Here is a 24,229-nt window from a genome sequence, read left to right as displayed (position 1 = left end):
TCATAATATATACTGTACAGTGTATTGTACTGCTTTTGTTCGTTGTTTGTTTGAATTAAAACAAGGCATTGGAGAGATCCAAAAGTCATTAAAAGTATTCAAGCTACATTACTTTGATATTATAGTACTTCGATTACATTACAGACAACATTTTTTGAACAGGTCACGAGTAACTGTATTGAAATACTTTTTTTTTTTTTTAATTATGTAAACCTCCCAACCCAGCCTATTTGCATATAAACCTTTATGGTTATGGTTTTCTGTTAAATCTTGGTGAAATGATTTGGGCTGAAAATATTTTGTAAACAATTACTTCCAGTTTGATTCACGCATGCCGGATGTATAGACAGAGATCTATGGAGATATTACGCTGTATGACGGTCTTTTATTAGATTAGATTTATCTCCTACTGGGTTACAAGTCACACACACACACACAACATATTTTGTTTACTGCCTGTTTGAGTCAAAGAGATGACTGTAAATATTGATTGTAAATAGTGTGGAATATTTCTGTTTTAGTTTTCACGCGATATGAGTCGTGATTCTTTTCCGGAATAGAAGATCCACTGCCCTCCTCTACTCAAGGACCAAACAAGGAGGTTGTATAATTTTTTTTTCAAGTTTTTGTCTCCAGTTTTTTGTAGTATTGAGTCCTCACCTTCCTTATTATTTTTTAATCAACGATTCAAGTAAACATTTTTGAGTATTTTTTTGCAATGATTCTAAATCTGGTCGGGTTTTTTCTCTAGCACATTAGGTTTTCATACTACTATGACGACTACCACTAATAATAATATCACAAGATGTAAGATTAACATATTCAATAACATTTATTAACTAAGGGTAAGGTTCAGCAAGAGGTGGAATTTTTATTTTTTTGGGGGGGAAATGTCATTGCTATAAATTACAACACATGTCAAAATCTGTAATGCCCAAACTTGAAGCTTCTCTCAAAATCTCAGTTCATCGAGCATCAGATAATAAACTCCTGGTCGTTCTGCCTTTTATGCATTAGTATCATCACTTGATCAAGGTCAAGACAATGCAACAAATTCTGTGAAACTGAAGTTTAATAGACAGGAGCTCAAAACAGTTCTTTCACGCACATGGTGTCACCAATGATGCAAAACATTTACCAATGTAGTATTGCTTTTCTATTCGTTTAGACACAATGCACACACACCTTCTATTCAATCAAAGCGGGGATTCAAATGCACAGGAGAGCTATACCAATTTTCTATCTATAATCTCAGCTTTTGATAACGGCAATATCTATTGTTTCTACCTACTGTCCTGACTTACTGGCTTTTGAATGACATACGAGCGCTAAACGTACACGCATTTCATTATGTGATACATTTATCTCAGTATTAGTTTCTTTTAATGTGAAAATAACTTGATTAAAGTGCTCAAAGGTCAGGTCTATATATGAAAACAGTTTTAAAATAGGCCATTCGTTGAAGGTGCGCCTTATACCCCGTCCCACCTTATCGTGCGGAAAATACGGCCATTTTATAAATTCAGTGAATGTGTTTTGATTAAAAATGACACAAGAATATGTGAAAAGACGTTTTAAGAGGTATTGATGAAAATGTTCACTATATTCTCACAAAAGGTTAAGCTATGTGTTTTTAGCGTTATTCTTAACACAGGTATAGACGGTGTTCTAATTGTACAGCATTGTACAGTTGTTAGTTATTGTAATTAGGTACATTTCGATTAAGATTATGCTTGGAATAGTTAAAAAAAATCATTCAGTTTATTCCCTCAAAACTGGGGCATAAGTTTCTGGATAATACGGATGACTTAAAAATGGATGTGAATGGCATAGAAGTGGCATTTGTAGTCAGAATATATATATATTTTTGAAATAACTTAGGCTTTTTGCCCAGTGCGTAAATAATTTCACCAAACTCTGCTATATGAAACAGTTTTGTTTGGCTACTTATGAAATCGGATAGAAGTGACTTTTGGCTATTGCCTGTCACAATATTACTTGGTACTTAATATTAATAATAATTTTAATTATAAATCCATACATGCAGCAGCAGGGTTATATTGATAGCATTATTTAAGATGCCACAGCAACAGCTGCATCGCCAAGTGGTTGGGCTCTGAGACTTGACTCCAAGAGGCAATCAGTGAGCAGAATGAACATAATTCTTAATCTTCCTGGACTGTTCACCAGTAATGAGGAGTAGCCTTATACAACCGCTTCAACAATAATCGGACAATTATTCAGGGAAAGGTTTCACTCAATGCTTTGTTTTTCAATTAAGAATTGTAAACCTTGGAAACACATTTGATTAAAAAGGGAAAATATGGATATGAAAAAGTGTTTAGGTTGCACATTATCATGAAGCAAACCTAACTTCTATTGCTGTCCAAACAGACAAGCTTGTGTGTTTAAAAAAATTACGGAAAAACAAAAAACAAACAAACAAAAGTACAAGTAAATGGAACTTTTTAACATTCTGTACATAATCATTTAATGTGACATTACACAATATAGATTACAACAAAAAATGCTCATAGTTAATTACTTAATTTAACGAAGCACACTAAAACCTTTTGAGCTCCACTTTTGACTGCCACAACTTCCTTTGAAACAAGATGTCAAGCTGTCTTTGTCATAGCCTTTATAATGGCACACCTATCTGACAGCGGAAGCCTGTGGAGGCACCTCTACATCTCAATCGGGGGAAGTGTTATTGTTGTTAATTGCCGTGGACAAAGGGCCAATTGATCAAACACAAGGTTCATCACTATGAAATAGTAATCTATTTAACCTTAGATTTTTTTTTCAGGGGCTCACAGAGCAATGACACTATTGTAGCCCGACAGAAAAAACAAAATGAATTGTGTACTCTCAGCTTTAGGAGAGCCTAAAGAAAATATCACCTTTTGTACACTAATCTGTTAATATTTTGATGGGAACAGGTTTTTTGACACCAGTCATGAAACATTCACAATGGAATATATAGATATATTTTTTTCAAAAAGTCAGGTCAAGTCAAGTCAACTGTATTTATAGAGCACTTTCAAACAGCCATTGCTGCATACAAAGTGCTGTACATGGAGCAATTTAACATGCACAATAAACAGTAAGACAAATCGGTAATAAATAATAAAGGTAATAAAGGCGGTAGAAAGAAAAAAAATACAAACCAGTGTGGTACAAAAATGCTTCACATATGTTCATTGGTACATTTATATGCAACATTTGTAATACACAACTTACTCTGTGAAGAAATAGTTGCATGTGGGCTATGTCAATGCTTTTGAGTATCATAAAAGTGCTGTTTTTGCACAGCTAGTGTCATGTATCCACATTAAAGGGACTCGTACATACTCCTCCCCAGCATCAAATAACCAAATATGCCCCCCACCACACACGTGCGCACGCACACAAAATGCAATCACATCATAAAGAAGGTGAATGGGGACAGGGTAATAATCTATTTTCAGAACATCTCAGCAAGGAGAGATGAAGCAATGTACTGTAAGAGTCATGTAGTTGACACAGCACCAACTGCCTGATAACACCAGCAGTTATGCTACACATCAAAGTAGTTTTTCTTACTGGATGTTCCAAATAAATGACTCTGTTATGTTTGACCTCACAATATTTTTCTGAAGTAGTGTTTGGTCATTTAACACAGACTATTTCAGCTGTGCACAAGGCATTGCCGGATAAAACAGATTCACTCGACTCTGTACAGTACAGTATACGGTTACAAAACAAGTTCAACCATATTCGGCTACAAGTGTAACATGGACCTTATGTCTCACGTTGGCTGAATCGGCCTTCAACTCTCTGCTATGTCAACGATGTAATATGAAGGACACAAGACAATACATTTAGTTGCAATGCAACTTTTAAAAGTCACCTATTGTCTTCGAAGCTGGTACTTCAATAATGGCAACACAAAACACTGAGGTAATTGAACTTGAGTGCAGATTTGTTACAGTTGCCATTTATCACAAACATGTAAGCAAGGAAGATTCTCATCGCTTTTAGGCTTCTCAAAATACTGAAAAGCACATATGCTATCCTAAAGTTAAAAGATGTCATCTGACTTTCTTATAATATAGACTTGCTTATGAACTGTGTAGATACATGCATGCAATATAAACATACCGTAATTGAACACACCTAATCAGCCGCCGAACAGCTCCAGAAAGAATCATTTGTGCTGTTGCAGCGGGTGAACAATGTAATATTGTAGTGCTACACAAGATCGAGGGCGATGCCTGTCTGTTTGGCAAGGTTCATCTAAAAATGAAGAGGACGCCTGGATTAGCGAGCCTGACAGTTGTATTATCATGTTTGATGTGTGTGCTGTAAGAAGACCATCACCTACACGAATGTTGCAATATGAACCGTGAATCTAATTCAAAAGTATTAAACACTAGCTTTATCCTGAGATAATACACAATTGTAATACATTGATGATCAAGTGATGAAAAAAAGTTAATTTATTAATAAGACTAAATATTAGCTCATTTAAAACGCCAGCAGATAGAGAATTGCTGGAATTCTATTCTCCTAATGCGCCACTGAGGACTTGCTCATTTGAAGAAATTCAATGGGCTTCTACCATAAAATGGAGAAAAGTATGCAAGGGTGAGAAAATAAAATCACCTTCAGGAAGAAGGAATTTGTTTTTTCTTCAGCCACTCTTTAATCAAGCATTCTCCGCACACTCGAAAATCTAACCGGAGTGAGCATGTTCCGACACAGTTGGGCCAAGGAGGGAAAAGTCATTTCCTTTGACCCTATTTTCTTGCCTTTCTCATTCTTGTTTCTCTGAGTGATTAGCAGGAACGGAAAGTGGACAGAAGAGCGACGGTACACCACGACAGCTGAATCTACTCGGCCACTCTGTCCCCTTCAGGAGAGAGCAATAAATCCCAGGCAAGCTGGTACTGCTGCTGTAACTCTACCTCCGAGCTACTCCGGGGGCCATTCCACAGCCTCCGTCACAGCACAGAGGCTCAGGTGCGAAACAACTGGCCAACGAGCCAGAAAATAGAGCTTCATCATCACAGCAGGTCGTCGTAGTCCAGCATTTTCGAGTGCTGGCGGCTTTTCCACAGACGAAACAAGCGGAAGTTAAAGTACATCTCAATCATCTCTTTACCTAGAGAGAAAAGAAAAAGGCAGAAGAAACACCCAATTACAAAACTGTCCATGCCTTTGGAGAAGTCGACTTCGTCACGGTTGGGCTGTGCTTGCAAAGTGAGCTACTACAGATTTCAAACGATGTCGTGAAGCTCAATTCGCAATTGAGACAAAATGAACAGTGACTGACAGGAGTGCAATGTGAATTACACACTGAGTGTTGATAGTACACAGAAGAGGGTACAGAGATATGACATATTGAATGGAAACTCATCAGAGCTTCACAACACATACTTGGACCTACCGACGATCCTACGATGTACTGTACATGTAGCGATATATTTCGTATACTGTATATATTGCATGAGAGATAATACAACATATTCCACACGGATCTTTTGTCTCACTGAAGCAATGAGAATGTAAAAATGTAAAATCCTATGAAAATAGGTGAGATAATGGCACTCTTACTGAGAGAATAATTAGCGCAGCATCAATAACTGTCAGAAAAATGACAGATACGTACGTAGCGCAGCAGAGTTCACACCCGCGTTTGCTCATACTCCCTAATGCACTTTCTTCATCAGTGAAAAGGCTTGCTGACACGACTAACGTCAGTGATTAAAGCCCACCAGTTGGGATTGTGGAGCAAATCGATAATGTCCGGATTTGTTTTCAAGGGGAAGTGATGGATATTTGACTGCTTTATTGCTTGTATAGTGTGTGCAAATAGTTTGGTCTCTGGTTGTGAAGGTTTGGCAGGGGTGAGGAGCCAATTGCAGGGTAGCAGAGGAGGAACATTTCAGGAATGTACTTTGTAAAAAAGGAGAATAACAACAGTCACAACAAACCCCCACGTTCCAAATTTCCCATTTGTATTTATATGTTTCATGTCAGTGTTTGTGACCAGATTTGACTGCTTTGTTACAGTTGCAGCGAAGGCTCCATATCAGTGGTTCTTAACCTGGGTTATGACACGCCCACTTGGCCTTCACTGGCTGCCAGTGATCAAATGACATTGCTTGTCCAATCAGTGCTGTGGGAAATTTAATTCGCTTAGTAGTCAACGTGTGACTGTTGTGATAGTATGTCGTACAATAAAAAAAAAAAATTACTTATCTCTTGAAATTGTATTTACTTTTTTCTGTTTTCTAATCAATGCGTTTTTTTAATATCTTGAATTTGTAAAAAAATAAAATAAAAAATATATATTTACTTTTCACTCATGAAGGGTTCGGTGAATGTGCATATTAACTGGTTGTGTTTGATATTTGTAAAAAGTTTAAGAACTACTGCTCTATATAAATAAAGCTGTAGTAAATTGTATTGTATTGTATTTCCTTTAGCGTGTCTCCATCTAGTGGATGCATCATGCAACCGCAGCCACTATTGTAGCTTCTGTTCTATGCGCCTTTATAATGCAGTACGCCCTATATAAGAACACAGTTTTAAAATAGGCCATTCACTAAAGGCACACCTTATAATCCGAAGCGCCTTATAGTGCAGAAAACAGAAACGTGAAGTTGTTTATGTCGTACAAAGAGGATGATAATTATGCCCAAATAAACGAGAACAAATAAATACAATAGCTAGCTGTGCAGTTTACAAACTGTGTGAGGGTCTAAAGTGATCTCACCCTGTGCAGACAGTTCTAGCGGGGACTTGAATTCAACAGAGGAGGGTCTCATCAGCCTCTTCAAAGTCTTAATCAGCTGCAGGAAGAGAGAACAAAAGGAGAATATCTTTTCAAATAAAAACAGAATGATTAAACAGAGAAAAAAAATTGAATGGCTGTCATGGAAGAAGCCCAGTGCCACCTTGGTGGTCTTTAAGCAGCATGAACTGTTGCTTGTAAAGGTCAACAGTCTATGCTTAGTGAAAACATTTTTCACTCACCAGAGAAATCTGACCGATAAAAACGTATCGTGTTTAGCATGTACTACTATATCGAGTACTGCACTTCAGTTTCCAAACCTCACTTTTTTCAAACATTAGTCTATGCGGTGAAACTATGGTCGCTGCAAGGGTATACAGAAATATTTTAGAATACTGTTGATCTATTTTTTTAAGCATCTACCTTTTTGGGTTGACTGACTGTAAATTACTACTCCAGTATTCCGTCTGCTTCCCTGCACTTGGATTCATCTTTTAACTGCCCACCCCCACAACAAAACTCTCCAGTGAAAACGTGACTAACTGATCGCGTAGTGATAAATGGCGTCACTTGAAGACAGCTCACTCTATTAATAGCATCTACCCAGCTGACCTTGCAAGAACACGCACAGGCAGCAGCAGTTCGATTGATCAATTATGACAGTGCTAATATCACATATTCATTACGCAACATAAATATATCATTTTCAAATTAACATCTTGGAGCTCGTGTAAGTCAACAAAAGCAAAAAAGCATGATGATGGATGTCTCTGCAAGCGAGTCACTGTTTTCTTTCGAGACAATAGATTATTTTAGGCTGCCATAACAACACTGCACAGACATTAGGCAAACAAGCAAGGAATATATGACTAGTTTTTATCCCACACGAGCACCTTCCTGGAAGATGCAGCTGTAAACATTTAGAAAAATCAATGTGGTGAAGGTTAAACTTCAAGGCAGATGTTTTCAGGGGTTTCATCTCAGGTCACCTTGAAATTGAAATCACTTCATTGCTGAGCACAAAGTGTTGAGCATGGAGAATATTTTAACAAATAGATGATTTACTTTTCACTCATGAAGGGTTCGGTGAATGTGCATATTAACTGGTTGTGTTTGATATTTGTAAAAAGTTTAAGAATTACTGCTCTATATAAATAAAACTGTAGTAAATTGTATTGTATTGTATTTCCTTTAGCTAATTTTCCTAATTTCTTTATTATTAAGAAAACGATGGATGGACAGGTGACATCAAAGCATGATTTGCATGTTAGTACATGATGGGGACATACAAGATTCTGGCGCCAGCCCTGCCATCTCCATTTTTGAAGTTAACTTTTGCTCAAATGACTTGAGCTGTTAAATTGCATACAAAAGAAATGACTAAGAAATGATACTTTATTCAACATAAACAGGATTCGACTGACACTGCACATTAGCTTTCCTTATAAATGCACTGTATGCATTCTGCATTTTTAAATCTTGATCGACTTGAGCTCTGCTTAATGCCTCTGAGATTCTCTCTTCTCGATGATGCCAAAAAAGCACAATGTGTACTTCGAAGTGGGCATTGCAATCAAATGCTTAATGTCTCCCATGTACTGTTTGTTGTGGATTTTGAGATCATCCTCAAAGGGACAAAGATATTTGAAATTGTGAAGCAATAGGGCCATTACTGTAGTGAAACCACTTACAAATGTGTATTTCAATTCACAACTACATAACGAGAATCTGCAAATGGGTGACTGAAATAAATGATTAAATTTGTACATAAATCTGAAAGTGTGTCATCACTAAACACCGAGCCTCTTGCATGGCTGTATCCTCTCGTGTGCCTTTTGCCGTACACAACTCGCAAATGCGTGTCTGATGGCTTGTGTGTGGTTCTGTAGCTACAGATTGAGACCACAAGGGGATACTACATATAGTCAAGCCATGGCTGGAAGCCCGAGACTGACTTTTTACTTCACAACTACTTTATTGCAGTTTTAATATCATTTTTAACAGCAAAATTGCCAAAAACAACAAGCGGTGCCACCATGTGTGATGATGCAGAGCCCACACATCGGGCCAAGTCGATGACACAACGCGCAATGTCTCAGTTCTGTGAATCTTTTATTTATTCATTTTTTGTACACTTTTAACCTGCGCTCTCAAACACAACCTGCACTTCAACTAAGTGGATCCTTCACCGAGGACCGTAGGGTCTAGTGTGGGTATTGGGGCCGGGCCGTTGGGTCCTGCTCAACTGCATGGCAATGCGTTTCGGAAAGACATCAAAGACCCGCAGGAGGCAGAGCGGTGCCATTTCTGGTTTTGGCAAAGTAAGACTTGCGGGTCAAATAACAACTAGGGCAACAGCAGTGTTTCATGCCATCACTCTGCCACCAAGAGATGTACTCGAGACAAGTGAGTGAAACAGCCACGTCTGTGGTCCTCAGCTAATGACGCGTGAATGCCCAATTGTTTATGATCATTTCAGTCCTCTCCAGAGCTTGCTGATGAGCTCATCATTTGAATCAGGTGTGTTGGAGTAGGGCGGGATATGGCTCTCGAGGAACCACAGTTCTCTACAATATCCATATAAGGGTGGGCTAATGAAGAACTGGTATTTTGGTTCAGATCCCTTTTTGTTGGGTAGCTTAGTTGACAAATATGCATCAAGACGGTTCTGTTTTGATCTGTGTTCCAGGTAGAGTAGTGGGCGGTTCCCTCCAACGGTGCACCTGTCATGCATTATAATCAACCAAGTATTTCAGGACTGCCACTGTCAGATTATTCCATATCTTCCTCATAACTGTCTCAAGTGTTGAATTTACAAGATGTTCTCTCTCGTTCACGCTAGGTATTTTCGCACCTAATTTCTGCATTTTTCATAGTAAGTCTTTTTGTTGTTGAATCTTATTTTTGTCTTTGTATTTTTCGCGGTTTGGCTTAACTCTTGTCTTTTCACGAGAAGCTATTTGGATTGGATTGGATTAACTTTATTGTCAAATGTACTGTATGTGTAACATACAGCACAGATGAAATTTCTTCCCTCTCAACATGAAACAAGAGGAGCCGCTGCGGGTGTCCGCGCCGCTATCAAAAGAAAAGTAAAAAAAATTTTACATACTATTTACGTTTATATTATCCATGCCTTCGCAAGTGAATTTGGTTTGACCCGTTTTCCTGTTTTTTGTGACCATCGTCATTCGTTCTACTTTGTCGATCTTGCGTACTTTTGTATAAATAACCTATTTTTGTTCAAACCCAACTGAGTCCATGCTTTGAGAGTCCAATTCTATTCTGGATCATTCTGGGACCGTTCCAAAATGTACGGTGAATAACGCATACGTCGTAATAACAAAATTCAAGGGGCTGCAGGGGATGCAAGGTGTTGACTGAAGTGTTTAGGCTTTGCAAAGAGGTCACTGCTGCACTGAGTGCTCACGACTTATTGGCTCAAGACTTAAGAACCTTTCACTTTGTTGTCTTTAAATTAGGTTCTTTTGTAATTTAATTCTGGGGAGAAAAGGGGCAGATAAAATAAAACTTGTCCAACTCCTGCTCCGTTTCAACCTAAATCGGAGAACATTTGATTTTACATTATAGTTTATTTTTCTTTTAGATATGAATGAAATAAAATAAAGGACATAAAATGACAACTTAAAATGTAAAATTACGCTCCAGTGCGGTGCTGTTTTTTTTTTTTTTATACATATGTAACACAGTGAAAAATCTTCAAGTGAAATCTTTCATAAAGTTTGTATTCATTTTAAATGTAGGTTATTTTCTAAATGGAGAGTAAAGAGTTAAACTTGCTTTCTACGATCTTACACAACGTCTAAGAGAGGACGATAACGTGTAACTTACACGTGCATATGAGCTATGTGATATTGGCCTGCATATGGTAAGTGTGCATTTGCCTCCGTGGGGGTGGATGAGCAACAGCACGGGTACTGGAGGAGGAAGAAGTGTGAAAGTAAATGTTGAGAGCACATAATTGCAACAAGGGTCAGTAAGTCCATATGTGAATTGAGTGGGCGTCAAGGAGTCTATTTTCTTGTCATTTTAAAGTGTGGTGTACGTTTGTGTGAGAGAAAGTGCACTTCCTTTATTTCACTGTCCATCCCTGCATGTGCCGGGTGGCAGCCCGACAGCCATTGACAAAATTTTCTCGAAGAGAAGAACAGGCAGTGGGGAGCCTAATTGCCCGTCAGGGACTTTTGCTGCTGGGTACACCCTAGATCTCTGGAGGAAGCAGAGAATGGTGTGCCTGTCAACACTGTCCGTTGAGGATGTGGATGACATCTACATTATCGGCCTTCTGATAACAGGTATGCTGCTGTTTGGTGTTAGCAGTTTCCTGATCTAGCGCAAAATTCAACCGACTGGAGGGGCTCTATTAGAAGTGAAGAGGCTGCCGGTCTAAGGATGGCATAGTGCGGATGTCCAACACTCAGACTCAGACTATGCTCAACCACAAACTGTTGCGGTTTTGGAGCATCTCTGCAAGATGGTCCACAACTTGGAGAAACTGGAATCCGTGCTCAAATATTGAAAAAAATCACGGATTTGGCTGATATACGCCACTTAAGAGACATAAGCCACGGACTCAAGGCTGTCTTAAATTGTTGGGCAGCCTGCTACCAAAACAACATCTGCTATCTCGACCTTCCCCTGATGAAAGTATGCACGGAAGCTAGTCCCCCACCATCACCCCCTCCTTATCGGCCATAGACTGATATGCCAGGACCTTGACGTACCAGCTGTTGGCTGGCACACACACGCACATACACTCCCTTGTATCACCGCCTTCATTGTTTATGTCTTGTGACCTCTTGTAACTGTCATATGCTTGTGCAGGAGATTTTTTGGCTCACTCAAATTATCCTCAAAATGAGGATAGTTCGAGCGTGGGTTTTTTTTCTCCCCCTCTCCCTCCTTGTGGTTTCTTTCTGACTTCTGCGTTGAGTGAATGCTGGCGCGTTTGGCTGCCACTGCTCAACCTATATTGTATTGTTTTGTGTTTTTTTTGTTACTGTAAAGTGTCGTTGGGTGTCTTGAAAGGCGCTTATAAATAAAATGTATTAAGATATCCTTTATTTGTCCCACAATGGGGAAATTTGCAGTCAGAGTTCAGAAAGGAAACCACAAGGTAGGGAGAGGGGGAAAAAAACGCACTCGAACTATCCTCTTCTGAGGATAATTTAAGTCCATGATAAAAAAAGACCCGAGCACATAAATAAGCATATGACAGTTACAACAAGTCCCAAGACCTAACATGTAATGAGGGGGAGGATGAATGGGAAGGGGGAGTGGGTGGGGGGGTGACCACGACGCGGCCCATCCGACTAGCTGCGGACCGTGCACTCCCCAGATAATTTGGGAAAAGAAGAGGAACGATGAAGATGGTGATGATGAGGATGTGTATGCGCGTGTGATTGTCTGGTTGTGTATACGTGAACAGGCCGCAGCTGCTTCGTCAATGTCTGCTCATGAAGGCAGTCCTGGCTTATCAGTCCATGGCCGAGAAGGAGGGGGTGATGGTGGGGGCACTAGCTTCCGTGCATACCTTCCATCCAGGGGAAAGGGGTCCAAATAGCGTTGTTTGTTTTGGAGGGACGGCCGCCAACAATTTCAGGTGGCCTTGAGTCCGTGGCTGTATCCCTTCACTGGCGCCGATCAGCCAAATCCTCAATTCCTTTTCGAAGGGAGAATTCCAACTTCTCCATGTTGTTGTCGATCGTACGCAGACGCTCCAGAACCGCAATTGTGGTTGAGCTCAGTCACCACTTGAGTCTGAGTGTTGGACATTTGCACTAGACCATCGAGAATGACCGGCAGATTCTTCACTTCCAATAAAGCTGCTCCCGTCGGTTGGATTTTGCCATAGAACAGGAAACTGCTAACACCAAACTACAGCATATCTGCTATCGGAAGGCCGATAATGTAGATGTCTTCCTCCTCCTCAACGAACAGTATTGACAGGCACACCATTATCCGCTTCCTCCATGGATCTAGGGCAGTGGTGGGCAAACTACAGCCCGTGGGCCGGATCCAGCCCGTTGGTCTTTTTAATCTGGCCTGCCGAAGATTGGTGCACAATTGAGGTTTTATAGCATTCATTTCGTTTGGACTTGTAATGACGGGTATTTCAACACCAGGTGGCGCAGTTACTTCAAGTTGCGGAGCACAGGGAGGGGGGGAAGACGAAGAAAGAGGGAGAGAGTAATGACCATGGAAGGGAAAGTGATATGTGCTGTATCTGATTAAACGAAGCGGGTAACAAAGTACAAAGAAACATTCAGGAGACGCCTGGAGTCGGAAAGACTCAAATCTACGAGACTTTGAAAAACAAGGAAGCGATTCTTACTCAGTCCGATTCTGGCAATTTCCATGCTCAGAGTGAATTGCTTGTGGCTCGAGTAAATGAACATTTCCTAGAATGGTTTGATTGTTATCATGTTAAAAACTTTTAGCAAACTCGACCGCTAATAAGAGTCGGAGAGCAGTCAAATGTGTAGAGCGTGAACAACAGGGGGCTCAGTACACATCCTTGAGGAGAACTGGTGCTGAGTGTGATGGTGGAGGAGAATGTTACATTATTACTGGCATACAAAGACATTGTGCTATCTTATTATTTTCTATTTCTAACTTTTGGCCCGGCCCTCCACAATATTTTCTGGTTCTCATTTGGCCCCCCCGGGAAAATAATTGCCCACCAAAATCTTGTCGATTGCATCAAGAGACCAGCCAACCAATTCAAACAAATGTTTTGTTTTTTAGGATGAAAAAATACGCCGGAGGCTAGGAAAAGACTGCACAAGGACAGCACATAGACTGAGTGGCGAGCAAGGGGGTCGGGGGGGGGGGGGGGGGGGGGGGCAGGAGCAGGAGCAGAGCAAAAAAGCGTCCGCCTTTGTCGAGAGCCAAGCAGAAATAATAATAATTATTATTATTATAAGAACAGCAAGTATTTAGGCAGCTGAGATGTTGAAAAAGTCAAGTGACGCATACATTTCCTTACTTAAAAAAAAAATCCATTGTTTATTATTTTCTTCAGCAAGCCCTGAGGATATCAAGAGCTGAAACCGACAGCTTGCCTGATAATCTTCACAGTGCTGTTCTCAGCATATGGCATTTAGTGCGTGTGTATTTGCACTCACAATTGTTCTGAGTAAGCATGAGCTCAGGTGCACACGTTAGCAGCACTTTGTGTTATTTTTTAATTTTTTTTTTCAAAGGGTGCGTGCGTAAGTTCTCTGTTGGCAAGTCTTAGTCACAATACAAACACGATATACCTTTTCTCCATTTGCACTCCCTAACACATAGCAGCCCATGATGTGGATGACATTGGGTTCAGGGTTCAGCTTACTCATCAGCCTGCCCAGCTGCCGCCAGAAACTGCGTTCAGAAAAGAAGTTATGAAATAAATGACAACAGGGTCGAAAGCAGCCCAGGAAATTAGAAGAGAGAGCTTGAAAGAAGGCTGAGGAAAACTGAATTATGCCTCATTGATGGTAAATGCATAACAGCTTGAGTGTGTATATTATGGGTGCAATTAAAAAAAAATATTGGTGACTGAAATAATGTTGCGTTGACTCATAACCCATCTATTTCTGATCCGCTTATCCTCACAAGGGCCGCGTGGTGTGCTGCAGCCTCCCCCAGCTGTCTTCGGGCAGTAGGCTGGGGACACCCTGAACTGTTTGCCAGCCAATCGTAGGGCAAACAGAGACAAACAACCATTCAAACTCGCACTCACACTTCGGGACGATTTATAGTGTTCCGTTAACCTGCCACGCATGTTTTGGGAACGTGGGAGAAAACCCCCAGAAGCACGGGGACAATATGCAAACTCCACAAAGGAAGCCCGGAGACGGAATACGTGTCTTCCGTCTATGTGTGCCCTGTGATTGTTTGGCAACCACTTGTGGGTGTCGCTCGCCTACTGCCCGAACACAGCGGAGATAGGCTCCAGCACACCCACGACCCTTGTAAAGATAAGCAGATTAGAAAAGGGATGGATGGACATACCTGTTTTTCACAGGACAGCAATATTTCTAATAAACAATTGTACTACTCAAATACAATTTTATATTTTTCTCCCATGCAAGGTAATTTTGGGATACAGTTTAATATGATGGAAATTTTCTATATATATATTTTTTACATCTGGAGTTGCTTACTGGATCATATCGTCCTCCTTTTCCACTTTGGCGAAGGTGGCCACTTTATTCTTCAGTAGATACAGGTGGCCCGGCCCTCCCTGTGAAAAGATTCATTTTCAAACTCATGACACAGCGGTGTCATCAATCACCTTTGTTGCAAGCAAAGGTAGGAATAGAATCTATGATTTGTTTTGATCGCATTCACTACTTCGGACAGTGGGAACCACAAAAATTACAGAACTGAATTGCTTTAAACAGGACTTTTTGCAACTGATGGGCATATTCAGACCGCAAGATAACAGTGCTTTTTTTTCAGGGCCAAAAAGATATTTCTCGACTGTGAAAGCAAGTGTCGAGCTGGCAAAATCAGTACTTTTGATATTAGCACCATATACTCAACAACAAAGACAACTGAAATCTGAAAATAGAATAATTTATACAATACAATACAATACATGCTGATTTATATAGCGCTTTCACAACAGCGGCAGCTGTAACAAAGCGCTTTACAAAACAGTTAACAAAGTAAAATAATAAACACAACACATAACATAAAACACGGACAGTCATGCAGTTCTAACCACTTTTCAATCGGGTATAGTAGAATAAATTCAGGGGCACATGACGGATTATCCCCCCCAAACACACACACATTGTTTCACTGTCCCGGTTGCACAGTTCAACATAGCTAAGGTCTTGTCATGTATGACTTGTTATGACCCAATGATGTCAAGTCAAGTCAAGTCAAGTCAACAGTATTTATAGAGCACTTTTAAACAGCCATCGCTGCATACGAAGTGCTGTACATGGAGCAATTTAACATGCACAATAAACAGTAAGACAAATCGGTAATAAAGGCGGTAGAAAGCACCAAACAGTAAAACCAAGAACAAATCTAAGTCATGCTGAGTCGAATGCCAAAGAATACAAGTGATGATGTCACAGAATTCCTAAAATCCTGCCCATCTTGTCACTCACTTGGCAGAAAATGAGCATATTCCAAATTTTGCAGCCTTTTCTGTAGGCAGTCAGCTTCTTCTTGATTTCCTCTGAGTGTCGGAGTATGAATGAGAGACAGAGAGAGAGTGAGAGAGAGGCAAAATCAGAAAGAAAGGGGTGTCACTTTTCACCACTCAAATGATGAAACACATACATTGTCTGTCTCTTGACAGCATCATGTCAAATAATGAATCATCTCAGTCCTTCAACAACTACAAATATGCCACCTTGTCCTTGCTACCTTCGCACAGCTTTGTGCCAAATTCTGAAACCGCAAAACCCGTCATGCTCACCAAGGATGTCGTCAAATGTAGCGTGCTCGTGGTCCTGAAAATAGGAGAGAAACAAGTTCTTATTTCACCACATTTGAGCAGATAGGTACAAAGAAAGATGCGCATTGTTAAAAAAAATTAATAAGAACAAATATTGAGTTCAATGAGTGTGAAGTCTGCAATAAAGTAGGGATAAAATATTTTGAATACAGCAATGGCATCCCACGAGTGTTCAGATTCTGAATCTAACTTAATGAATCATGACAAGTTAATTCACTCTCTGCCCATGCACAACATGAGACCAAATACATTTATGTATTAATGAATAAAACCATAATTCAAATCGATCCAGTCAAGTAACGTCAGCTTTGTTTGAATGCAAACAATCAAGGTGCCGTGAACGCAAATGTCGACAACTTCATCAATTATATTGGCAGAATCACAATTGCAAAGTCATGCTTGTGGGTTTAGAATTATATTAATGAAAGCAATTGAATTATCCAAATTCAGAAAATCTAAAATGTGAAAGTTAATAGACCGGGGTTGTCAAACGTACGGCCCCCGGGCCGTAACGGCCCCCGGGCCGTAACGGCCCCCAAGGAGGTTCCATCAGGCCCGTGGGACAATTTAAAAGTGAAAAAATGCAAAATAGACACGGAATTAATATTTTTAATAAGGTGCAATTCATAGAGTATCCGCTACTGTTTTGATCAGAGTAGAAGACATTGTTTTGATCAGAGAAGAAGACACTGAGACAGACCCAACACAGCAGGCATATATCAAGGACATGTGAATATTTTATTCTTTCTACATTTAATAGCACTCTCCTTAGTTTGTAAGGTGTAGGCAGAGATTAAATTTAGATTTTATATGCACATGTGTAAATGGTTGAAAAATTCCTCTCTTTATAAAACTAATTTAATCTTAAAGGTGCATTACTATATTTTTCAATGCCAATTACCGGTACTTTTTAAAGTTTTGTGCCTTTGTACAATCAGTGGGATCAGTTGCAATGCATATGTGTGAATGATAAAAGTCAATTGCACATTTGTCCAAGGAAATATAAGGTGCTTCATGAAATGTTTTGTAAAAGACATGTTCATTAAATTTCAACATTTTCCAAATGTTCTTGTGCTTCCTTATACCAAAACAAAGGAAAGACATATTTTGGTTAATTATAGCAGAGTATGGTATTTTAATGGTCCGGCCCACTTGATATCTACCGAGGCCGTATGTGGCCCACAATATGAAATGAGTTTGACACCCCTCATATAGACAGCTGTTATTGATGGGATCTTCCCAACATAATGGATTCCTTTTTACCAATACTACGTGATTACAATGGCCAAGGAATCACATATGGCCAGTTATTATGTAAATGTTTAGGTTTTTGTCAAAATCAACTGCTTATTTATTTATTTATTTTTAGAGAGGATGGGTGGGCGTACTGTGTTATCATCAACGAGCTGTGCCAATACTTTGACCCTCATATAGTTTATCATGTAAGTTTGGCCCTCAGTAAGTGAATGTGAGTTATTAATTTCCAGACGTGGGCATTCCGTCAAGACTGATGGAAGGTCCGTCAATTCGTTGTGCTGACAAATGACATGAAACATAAAAAAAAATACAAATACAAATAATGGACAAAACATCGATTGAAGTGGTTTTTTATACGTTTTTGTACATCACGTTGTCAATCCTGACAGACCTTCTGTCATTGACGGACTCCCGTTCAGGGGCACTCAGTGTGTTATATGATTGTAAATGTTGATTGTAAATACTGTGGAATATCTTTGTTTTAGTTTTCATGATGTAAGGCTTGCTTCTTCTCTGGAATAGGCGGACTGGCGAACGAGGAATGACGGACCGGCAACATTTACTGCCATGCCCACCTGTGCTCATTTCAACAAAATCCCATTATAAGCAAAATGTGCATCAATGTCAGCTTGAGCAAAGTCTGGCTTGGACTAATGAACGAACGAACGAACAGGTGTGATAGGGTGAAGTTGGATTTTTTTTTTTTTTTTTTATGTGAGAGGCTTGAAATACATAAAATCGTAGAAGTCTAAAATACAAACTTAAAAGCACATTATGACTTAAAGGAAGTTCTGAAAAGCTTTTACTACTCACATAAAGAATTGGAATGATGGAAGGGTCATCCCTACGAATGATGTTCGGAACATATTCAGCCTTTGGGACCTTGGAGGATATAAGCTGAGGGAGGCAAATAAACATGCAGAGCGAGAGAGGAAGATCACGGACCACGTGGTATGAAGGTAAAAGGTCATCTATGAACCGTAGTCACGCAGTAACGTCAACATTGCTGAAAAGTGAATTGTGATCCTTACAATGATTTTAGGAGGGATGAAATCATCTCCTTCACAGGCTACTCTTTCCATCTCTCTTTCATCCCCCCAATCAGCATCCTCATCCAACCCTTCATTGAGGGTCCCTGACGAGGTCTGGATATCGCCACCTGGTTCAGACACACACACGTGCACAACAACAAAGGGTGAGATGAAAGAAGAACACAAACATGATTAAGGAGTCTGTCCATCATTTGAAGGAGCTGCACCTGTTGTTTTATTTCGGACTAATGGAGGTGGGAGTTCACAAAAACCTCCCAGACAGTTACAACTAGCATTTACAATGCAAATTAAGTTGAAGGGATAAACATTGGAAGAAAGAGTGTACACTAGCCATATGGGATCAAACAAGCAGTGAATGCAATAATGCCAATTATAATGTACAAAAGGATGTAGTCCCCCCTCCCTTGTGTCTTTTGAATATATATATATATATATATATATATATATATATATATATATATATATTGTATGAAACATCCAAGCTCCATGAATATATCAAGGAGAAGGCTCCAACGGATGACGTACTCAGAGAATGTCTCAGACAATGGGGAACAGAAAATGAGGCGCTGGAAGAGGGACCATCATGGGAGGACAAACCCCTACACGGGATGTACCACCGGACCATAACTGAAGTGGCTGATCTCAAGAAGTCCTATCAGTGGCTAGAGAGGGCTGGTCTGAAGGACAGCACAGAGGCACTCATCCTGGCTGCTCAGGAACAGGCCTTGAGCACCAGAGCCATCGAGGCCCAGATATACCACACCAGACAAGACCCAAGGTGTAGGTTGTGCAAAGAGGCACCTGAGACGATCCAACACATAACTGCAGGGTGTAAGATGCTGGCAGGGAAAGCCTACATGGAACGCCATAACCAGGTGGCTGGCATAGTCTACCGAAACATCTGTGCGGAGTATGGACTGCAAACCCCAAGGTCAAAATGGGAAACACCTCCGAAGGTGGTGGAGAATAACAGAGCGAAGATCCTGTGGGACTTCCAGATCCAGACTGACAAGATGGTAATGGCGAACCAACCAGATATCGTGATCATAGATAAAGGGCAGAGGAAAGCCGTTGTAGCGGATGTAGCGGTCCTAAGTGATGGAAACATCAGAAAGAAAGAACATGAGAAACTCGAGAAATACCAAGGGCTCAGAGAGGAGCTGGAGAGAGCCTGGAAGGTAAAGGTGACAGTCGTGCCTGTGGTGGTCGGAGCACTCGGGGCAGTGACCCCCAAACTAGATGAGTGGTTGCGACAGATCCCGGGAACAACATCGGACATCTCAGTCCAGAAATGTGCAGTGCTGGGAACAGCAAGGATACTGCGCAGAACCCTCAAGCTTCCTGGCCTCTGGTAGAGGACCCAAGCTGAATGAGGGACGAACACCACCCGAGGGGGGTGAGACGAGGATTTATTTATTTTTTTTATATGGGTGCAAGCGTGTTGGAGTATATTCATGTAAATTCCTGGTTTGGTCTCACACTTAGTTTGAAATGAAACATTGCTTCGACAATTGGGGTCCCATTCCGTTTTTACTGTCCACCAATATCTCCAATTGAATTGTATTCCACCTTGGAGGTTCTACTGTTGCGAGAAAACTGAATCACTGTTAAATTTTCAAGATCAGAACACACTAAACTCCACTGCCAAACCACAGAGAATATTTTGGCCAAGAAATGCAAACATTTCTAAAAAAATGATGTTGCCATAGTTTCTCATTACCCAAGTCAGAACTATTCAGACAATATCCGACAAGGTGTGAGCTGCATAAATTTGCAGCCTTGATTTATGGACCATCTCCATGTGTTTGCTTTTTAAGTACCGTAACGCATCAATCTTGTTTGTGTCAGCACATTTTCATTGTCCTCGTGAAAGATTGGAATATATGCTTCTCATGTTTGAATGCAGAAGTGTCGTCTTTGTCTATCCAATTGAGGCGAGAGATGGAAAGGGTGCTGACTCACTGTCTCTGGAGTCATGCAGTGAATCAGGCTTGACAGGGGTGGGGTCACTCCACGAGCGGCTGAAACTCTTGGCTCTGCGATCGGCATACGCTGACGATTACAAGAGAAATTCACATTAGGATCCTCTATCGAGCAAAATCTTACCCAGTATTCAGGAAGAAGGTAATAAGTGTCCTGGAGGGTAATTGTCTTTCGTGTTTTCAGCTAATGTTGTGTGGTAATTTCATTTGTTGTGTATTGGTTAAAGATTTACTTTTGCAGCATGTGAGCCAATGACAATAGTCATTTTATACAAAGCACATTATAGGTCAAAAAGGTAGTCTTTGGTAGTGACTTTCATCTTTGGTGAGTTAATTACGTACCGCAGTGCTGCCAAGCTAGTGTGAGACCATGGCGGGGTCACTACAGCATGGGGTCAGTGGATGCATCTGTGACATTTATTGTGTTTTGTCTCTCTTTCTCACAAACTAATATGCGTTCATGCACGTATTTTATTTTGCCATACTTTCCGAGAAAGGAAATTCATTCCACAAATTATCCATCCCACTAGGGTTGTGAACAACTAGAGCTTACCACACTTGAAATAAGAAAATAAGATAAGAATGTAAGAAAACCTTTATTTGTCTTACAATGGAGAAATTCGCAATTTACAGCAGCAAAATTTGGGGGAAGAAAGTAGAAAAACATGAAGTCTTTGCATGCACAAAAATAAATAAAGAGGCAAGAGTACATTGACAGTGAGCAGCTATGGACAATTTCAACATTCAACCTCAGTGAATCTTTTGTGCCAATTTTTGAAATGTGGGAGGAGACCCGTGTGCCCAAAGAAAACTCGAAGAAAAGTGGTTCAAGCAGCGATTTCCTCACGGTGATCCAGACATACTAACTGCAATCGATGTCCACATTTGATGTGACAAAATGTTTGTTTTTGTTTTTTTCCAAAAGCAAGCTAGCTGAAAAAACTGAGACATTTTTCATATTCAGTGGAGGTAAAATCAAAGGGTTGAGCCAATTACTGGCGGAAATCCGACAAATAGAGAGGTTCCTCCCTTAATACATTTCAAGCTGGATGCTTCACCCCTGAAGCACTAACATGAACCGATATCAGCACCTTCACATGCATAGACAAACGTTCACTTACTCTGGACCTTCACCCTTCGGCTTCCCACCATCCTAAGCTGTTTGCGGAAATTTCTATCGTGTTTGGGAACAGAGAAAAAATGACATGTCAGGAAGAGGTACATGATCAGAGACAAAAAAATTCTGTCAAAAATTTTGAAAACACAGATGAACACACAAGTAACGAGCATGTGAAGCTGCAACTGATGGAGAGTCAACAAAGGTGAGTGCACAGTGTACATTGCATGTATCAAGCCACAATGCAGCGGAAGACCACACGACCATATCGATACCCCAATTTTGGAGACATCTGGCCAATACACTGACAGGACCTGTCATCTGAAAACCACAGTTTTCTCCAAAAATATCTCACTTTGAGGAAGAATAAAGATTCAGGTGAGGACTAGTCAAAGTCAAACCCTAATTCCTGAATAGGTAAAGTAAGGTACCGGTAGGTAGGTAAGTCTCATGATGTATGTTTATACAGCTCAAGTAGGGTCAAATGCTAAGGGCTAAATATTGGGTGTACTTGACACAAACACAGACAAACGACTATGTCAAGCGGTTTCAGTCGCCCTGCCAAAATTACAGTCACAAGAAGTAAACTTTACATTTTAAGTGTCAATCCATGAGGTCCCATCAAACAAATGTGACACTAAGACAATAAAACTGACTTCTAGTCGCAGTCTCTCACTTTGTGTGTGTGTGTTTGTGGAAATGTTTGTGCTTTCCTGGGTGTCTACCCGAACAGTACTTTACCCGACTTGTTTGTTTGTTTGTTTATTGAACATAAAACATATACAGTAATAATTTGACAGAAAATAAGGTAGATAAAAAAGTAAAAACAAACTGTCAACAATATCTGTGATTTCTTTTTGTTTTATCACAACAGCAACACTTGAATCAAGTAAGAAACTACAAAGTACTTGAGAAGCGAGAAATGAACCCGAGGGTCTGCCTTAAGAGGTTTACAAATGGAACCATATGTGGCCTTAAAGTGCTTCATTATTCAACATGACATCCCTGAGTGTGATTGTTCAGTGCTGTGCAAGTTAAACTCAAACACGAACATATTTGTCAGTCAGGTCTAATTCGTCTTTCTCAGTTTGAGTTATTATGATAGAACAAAACGGCAGATTTCACAATTACTGAAATCATCAACAGTAAATTTGAGAACATTAAAAAGCTCCAGGCGGCCCGGTGATATCACCGCGCAGGCGAGCAGCACGGCGGCGGTCAATGATGTCGAGGGTCGGCTGTGAGATCCATGGTTGTTTGGGAAGAGATCTTGATCTTCCCAATACGTCCTGGGCAGACTGGTTGACCTTTAATTTGAAAGTCTCCCAGTCTGCGATGTCATCAACGGCCAGAGCGGTGAAGGCGTTGGTGATGGAGCGGCGATATGCGGAGGCGGTGGTGGGGTCGCAGAGTCTGGAAGACATTAAGCGTGGCTGTGGCCTGATAGATGGGTCTGGTCGTATTTTAAGTCTTAGCTGGGCAACCAACAGGCGGTGGTCAGTGTTGCCCAACTGTGCACCTCTGAAGACCCTGCAGTTGGTGACAGAGGATCGCCAGCGGGAGATGATGATATGGTCTATCGCCTTCCGGGTTCTTCCATCAGGGCTATACCAGGTCCAGTGATGGATCTGCTTGCGGGGGAACCATGTGTCGGTGATACAGAGGTTATTTGAATGGCAGAGGAGAAGCAGACGTTTGCCGTTATCATTTGTGGTGTTATCGACAAAGGTGGTGCCAATGGGTTGTGTGGGGGTTTGGTGACATGGTCCTTCTCTGGAGGAAGAAGAGAAGGTTGCATTGGCGTCCGTGAGGATGATGACGATGTCATGTGGTGGGGTTTGGCTAACGACCTGATGGAGTTGGTCGAAGAAGGTGTCCTTCACTGTATCATCGGCGAGTTCTGTGGGGGCATAAGCAACGATGACTGTCATCTTGCCATGTCTGTGGAGGAACCGTGCAGACAGGAGTCGATCGTTAATTGGGATCCAGCTGATAAGTGATTGCCGTGTATGTTTGGACATGGCCAGCGCAACTCCATGGAGGCCCGTCCGGATTTCAGGGCCACTCCATATGAAGCTGTGTTCTCCTGCTGTAATTTCGCCGCTGCCTTGCCATCTTGATTCACAAAGACCCGCCATGGTGATTTTGTAGCGGGAGAGCTCCAAGGACAGCAGTAAAGGAGCTCCAACCCGAAGAAGCGTTCGGACGTTCCATGTGGCAATGCGCGTCTTCAGGCGTAGGTCAATCCGTACTCGTTGGTCGGGGGAGTTCCTATGTCTTGTCTCGGTTTGGGCAGTCTGGTTTCTTCTGGTCGGTTTCGTAACAATTAATTTCTCCTGAGTGGGTTGTTGGTCCAGGCGGCCCGGTGAGTATCGGAGGCTCAATGCAGCACGGAATGCGGCAATTGCAACTGACAGGGAGAGATACTGGGGAGAAGAGGCCGAACGCATGGAATCAGCAGCACAGCGCAACGACCTTAGACAGGTCTTTCAAATGCTGCGCCAAGCCCGCATCGGACCACACATCAAGACCGCCCTCATGAAGGATGCCAGTGGA

General features: G+C 41.0%; 1 protein-coding gene across 3 annotated transcripts in view; it reads right to left on the bottom strand.

Moving 5' to 3' along the window:
* Positions 1 to 3,157: 3,157 nt before the first annotated feature.
* The window catches only part of nsmfb (NMDA receptor synaptonuclear signaling and neuronal migration factor b), a 41,941-nt gene continuing 20,869 nt past the window's right edge, over positions 3,158 to 24,229 (bottom strand). For all 3 annotated transcript variants that reach the window (XM_052068232.1, XM_052068234.1, XM_052068233.1), the window contains 10 exons: positions 21,678 to 21,730; positions 20,537 to 20,626; positions 18,554 to 18,681; positions 18,336 to 18,419; positions 16,227 to 16,260; positions 15,913 to 15,983; positions 14,953 to 15,032; positions 14,065 to 14,167; positions 6,764 to 6,839; positions 3,158 to 5,146 (listed from right to left, as the gene is read on the bottom strand). In XM_052068232.1, coding sequence (XP_051924192.1) covers positions 5,049 to 5,146; positions 6,764 to 6,839; positions 14,065 to 14,167; positions 14,953 to 15,032; positions 15,913 to 15,983; positions 16,227 to 16,260; positions 18,336 to 18,419; positions 18,554 to 18,681; positions 20,537 to 20,626; positions 21,678 to 21,730 — 817 coding nt within the window. In that variant the 3' untranslated portion in view covers positions 3,158 to 5,048. The remainder of the gene's footprint in view (positions 5,147 to 6,763; positions 6,840 to 14,064; positions 14,168 to 14,952; positions 15,033 to 15,912; positions 15,984 to 16,226; positions 16,261 to 18,335; positions 18,420 to 18,553; positions 18,682 to 20,536; positions 20,627 to 21,677; positions 21,731 to 24,229) is intronic.

The sequence above is a fragment of the Hippocampus zosterae genome, chromosome 6 (assembly GCF_025434085.1).
Source record: "Hippocampus zosterae strain Florida chromosome 6, ASM2543408v3, whole genome shotgun sequence".
In the NCBI taxonomy this organism is placed as follows: domain Eukaryota; kingdom Metazoa; phylum Chordata; class Actinopteri; order Syngnathiformes; family Syngnathidae; genus Hippocampus; species Hippocampus zosterae.
The sequence above is the reverse complement of the archived record's forward strand: the minus strand, read 5'-3'. Positions and strand labels throughout refer to the sequence as shown.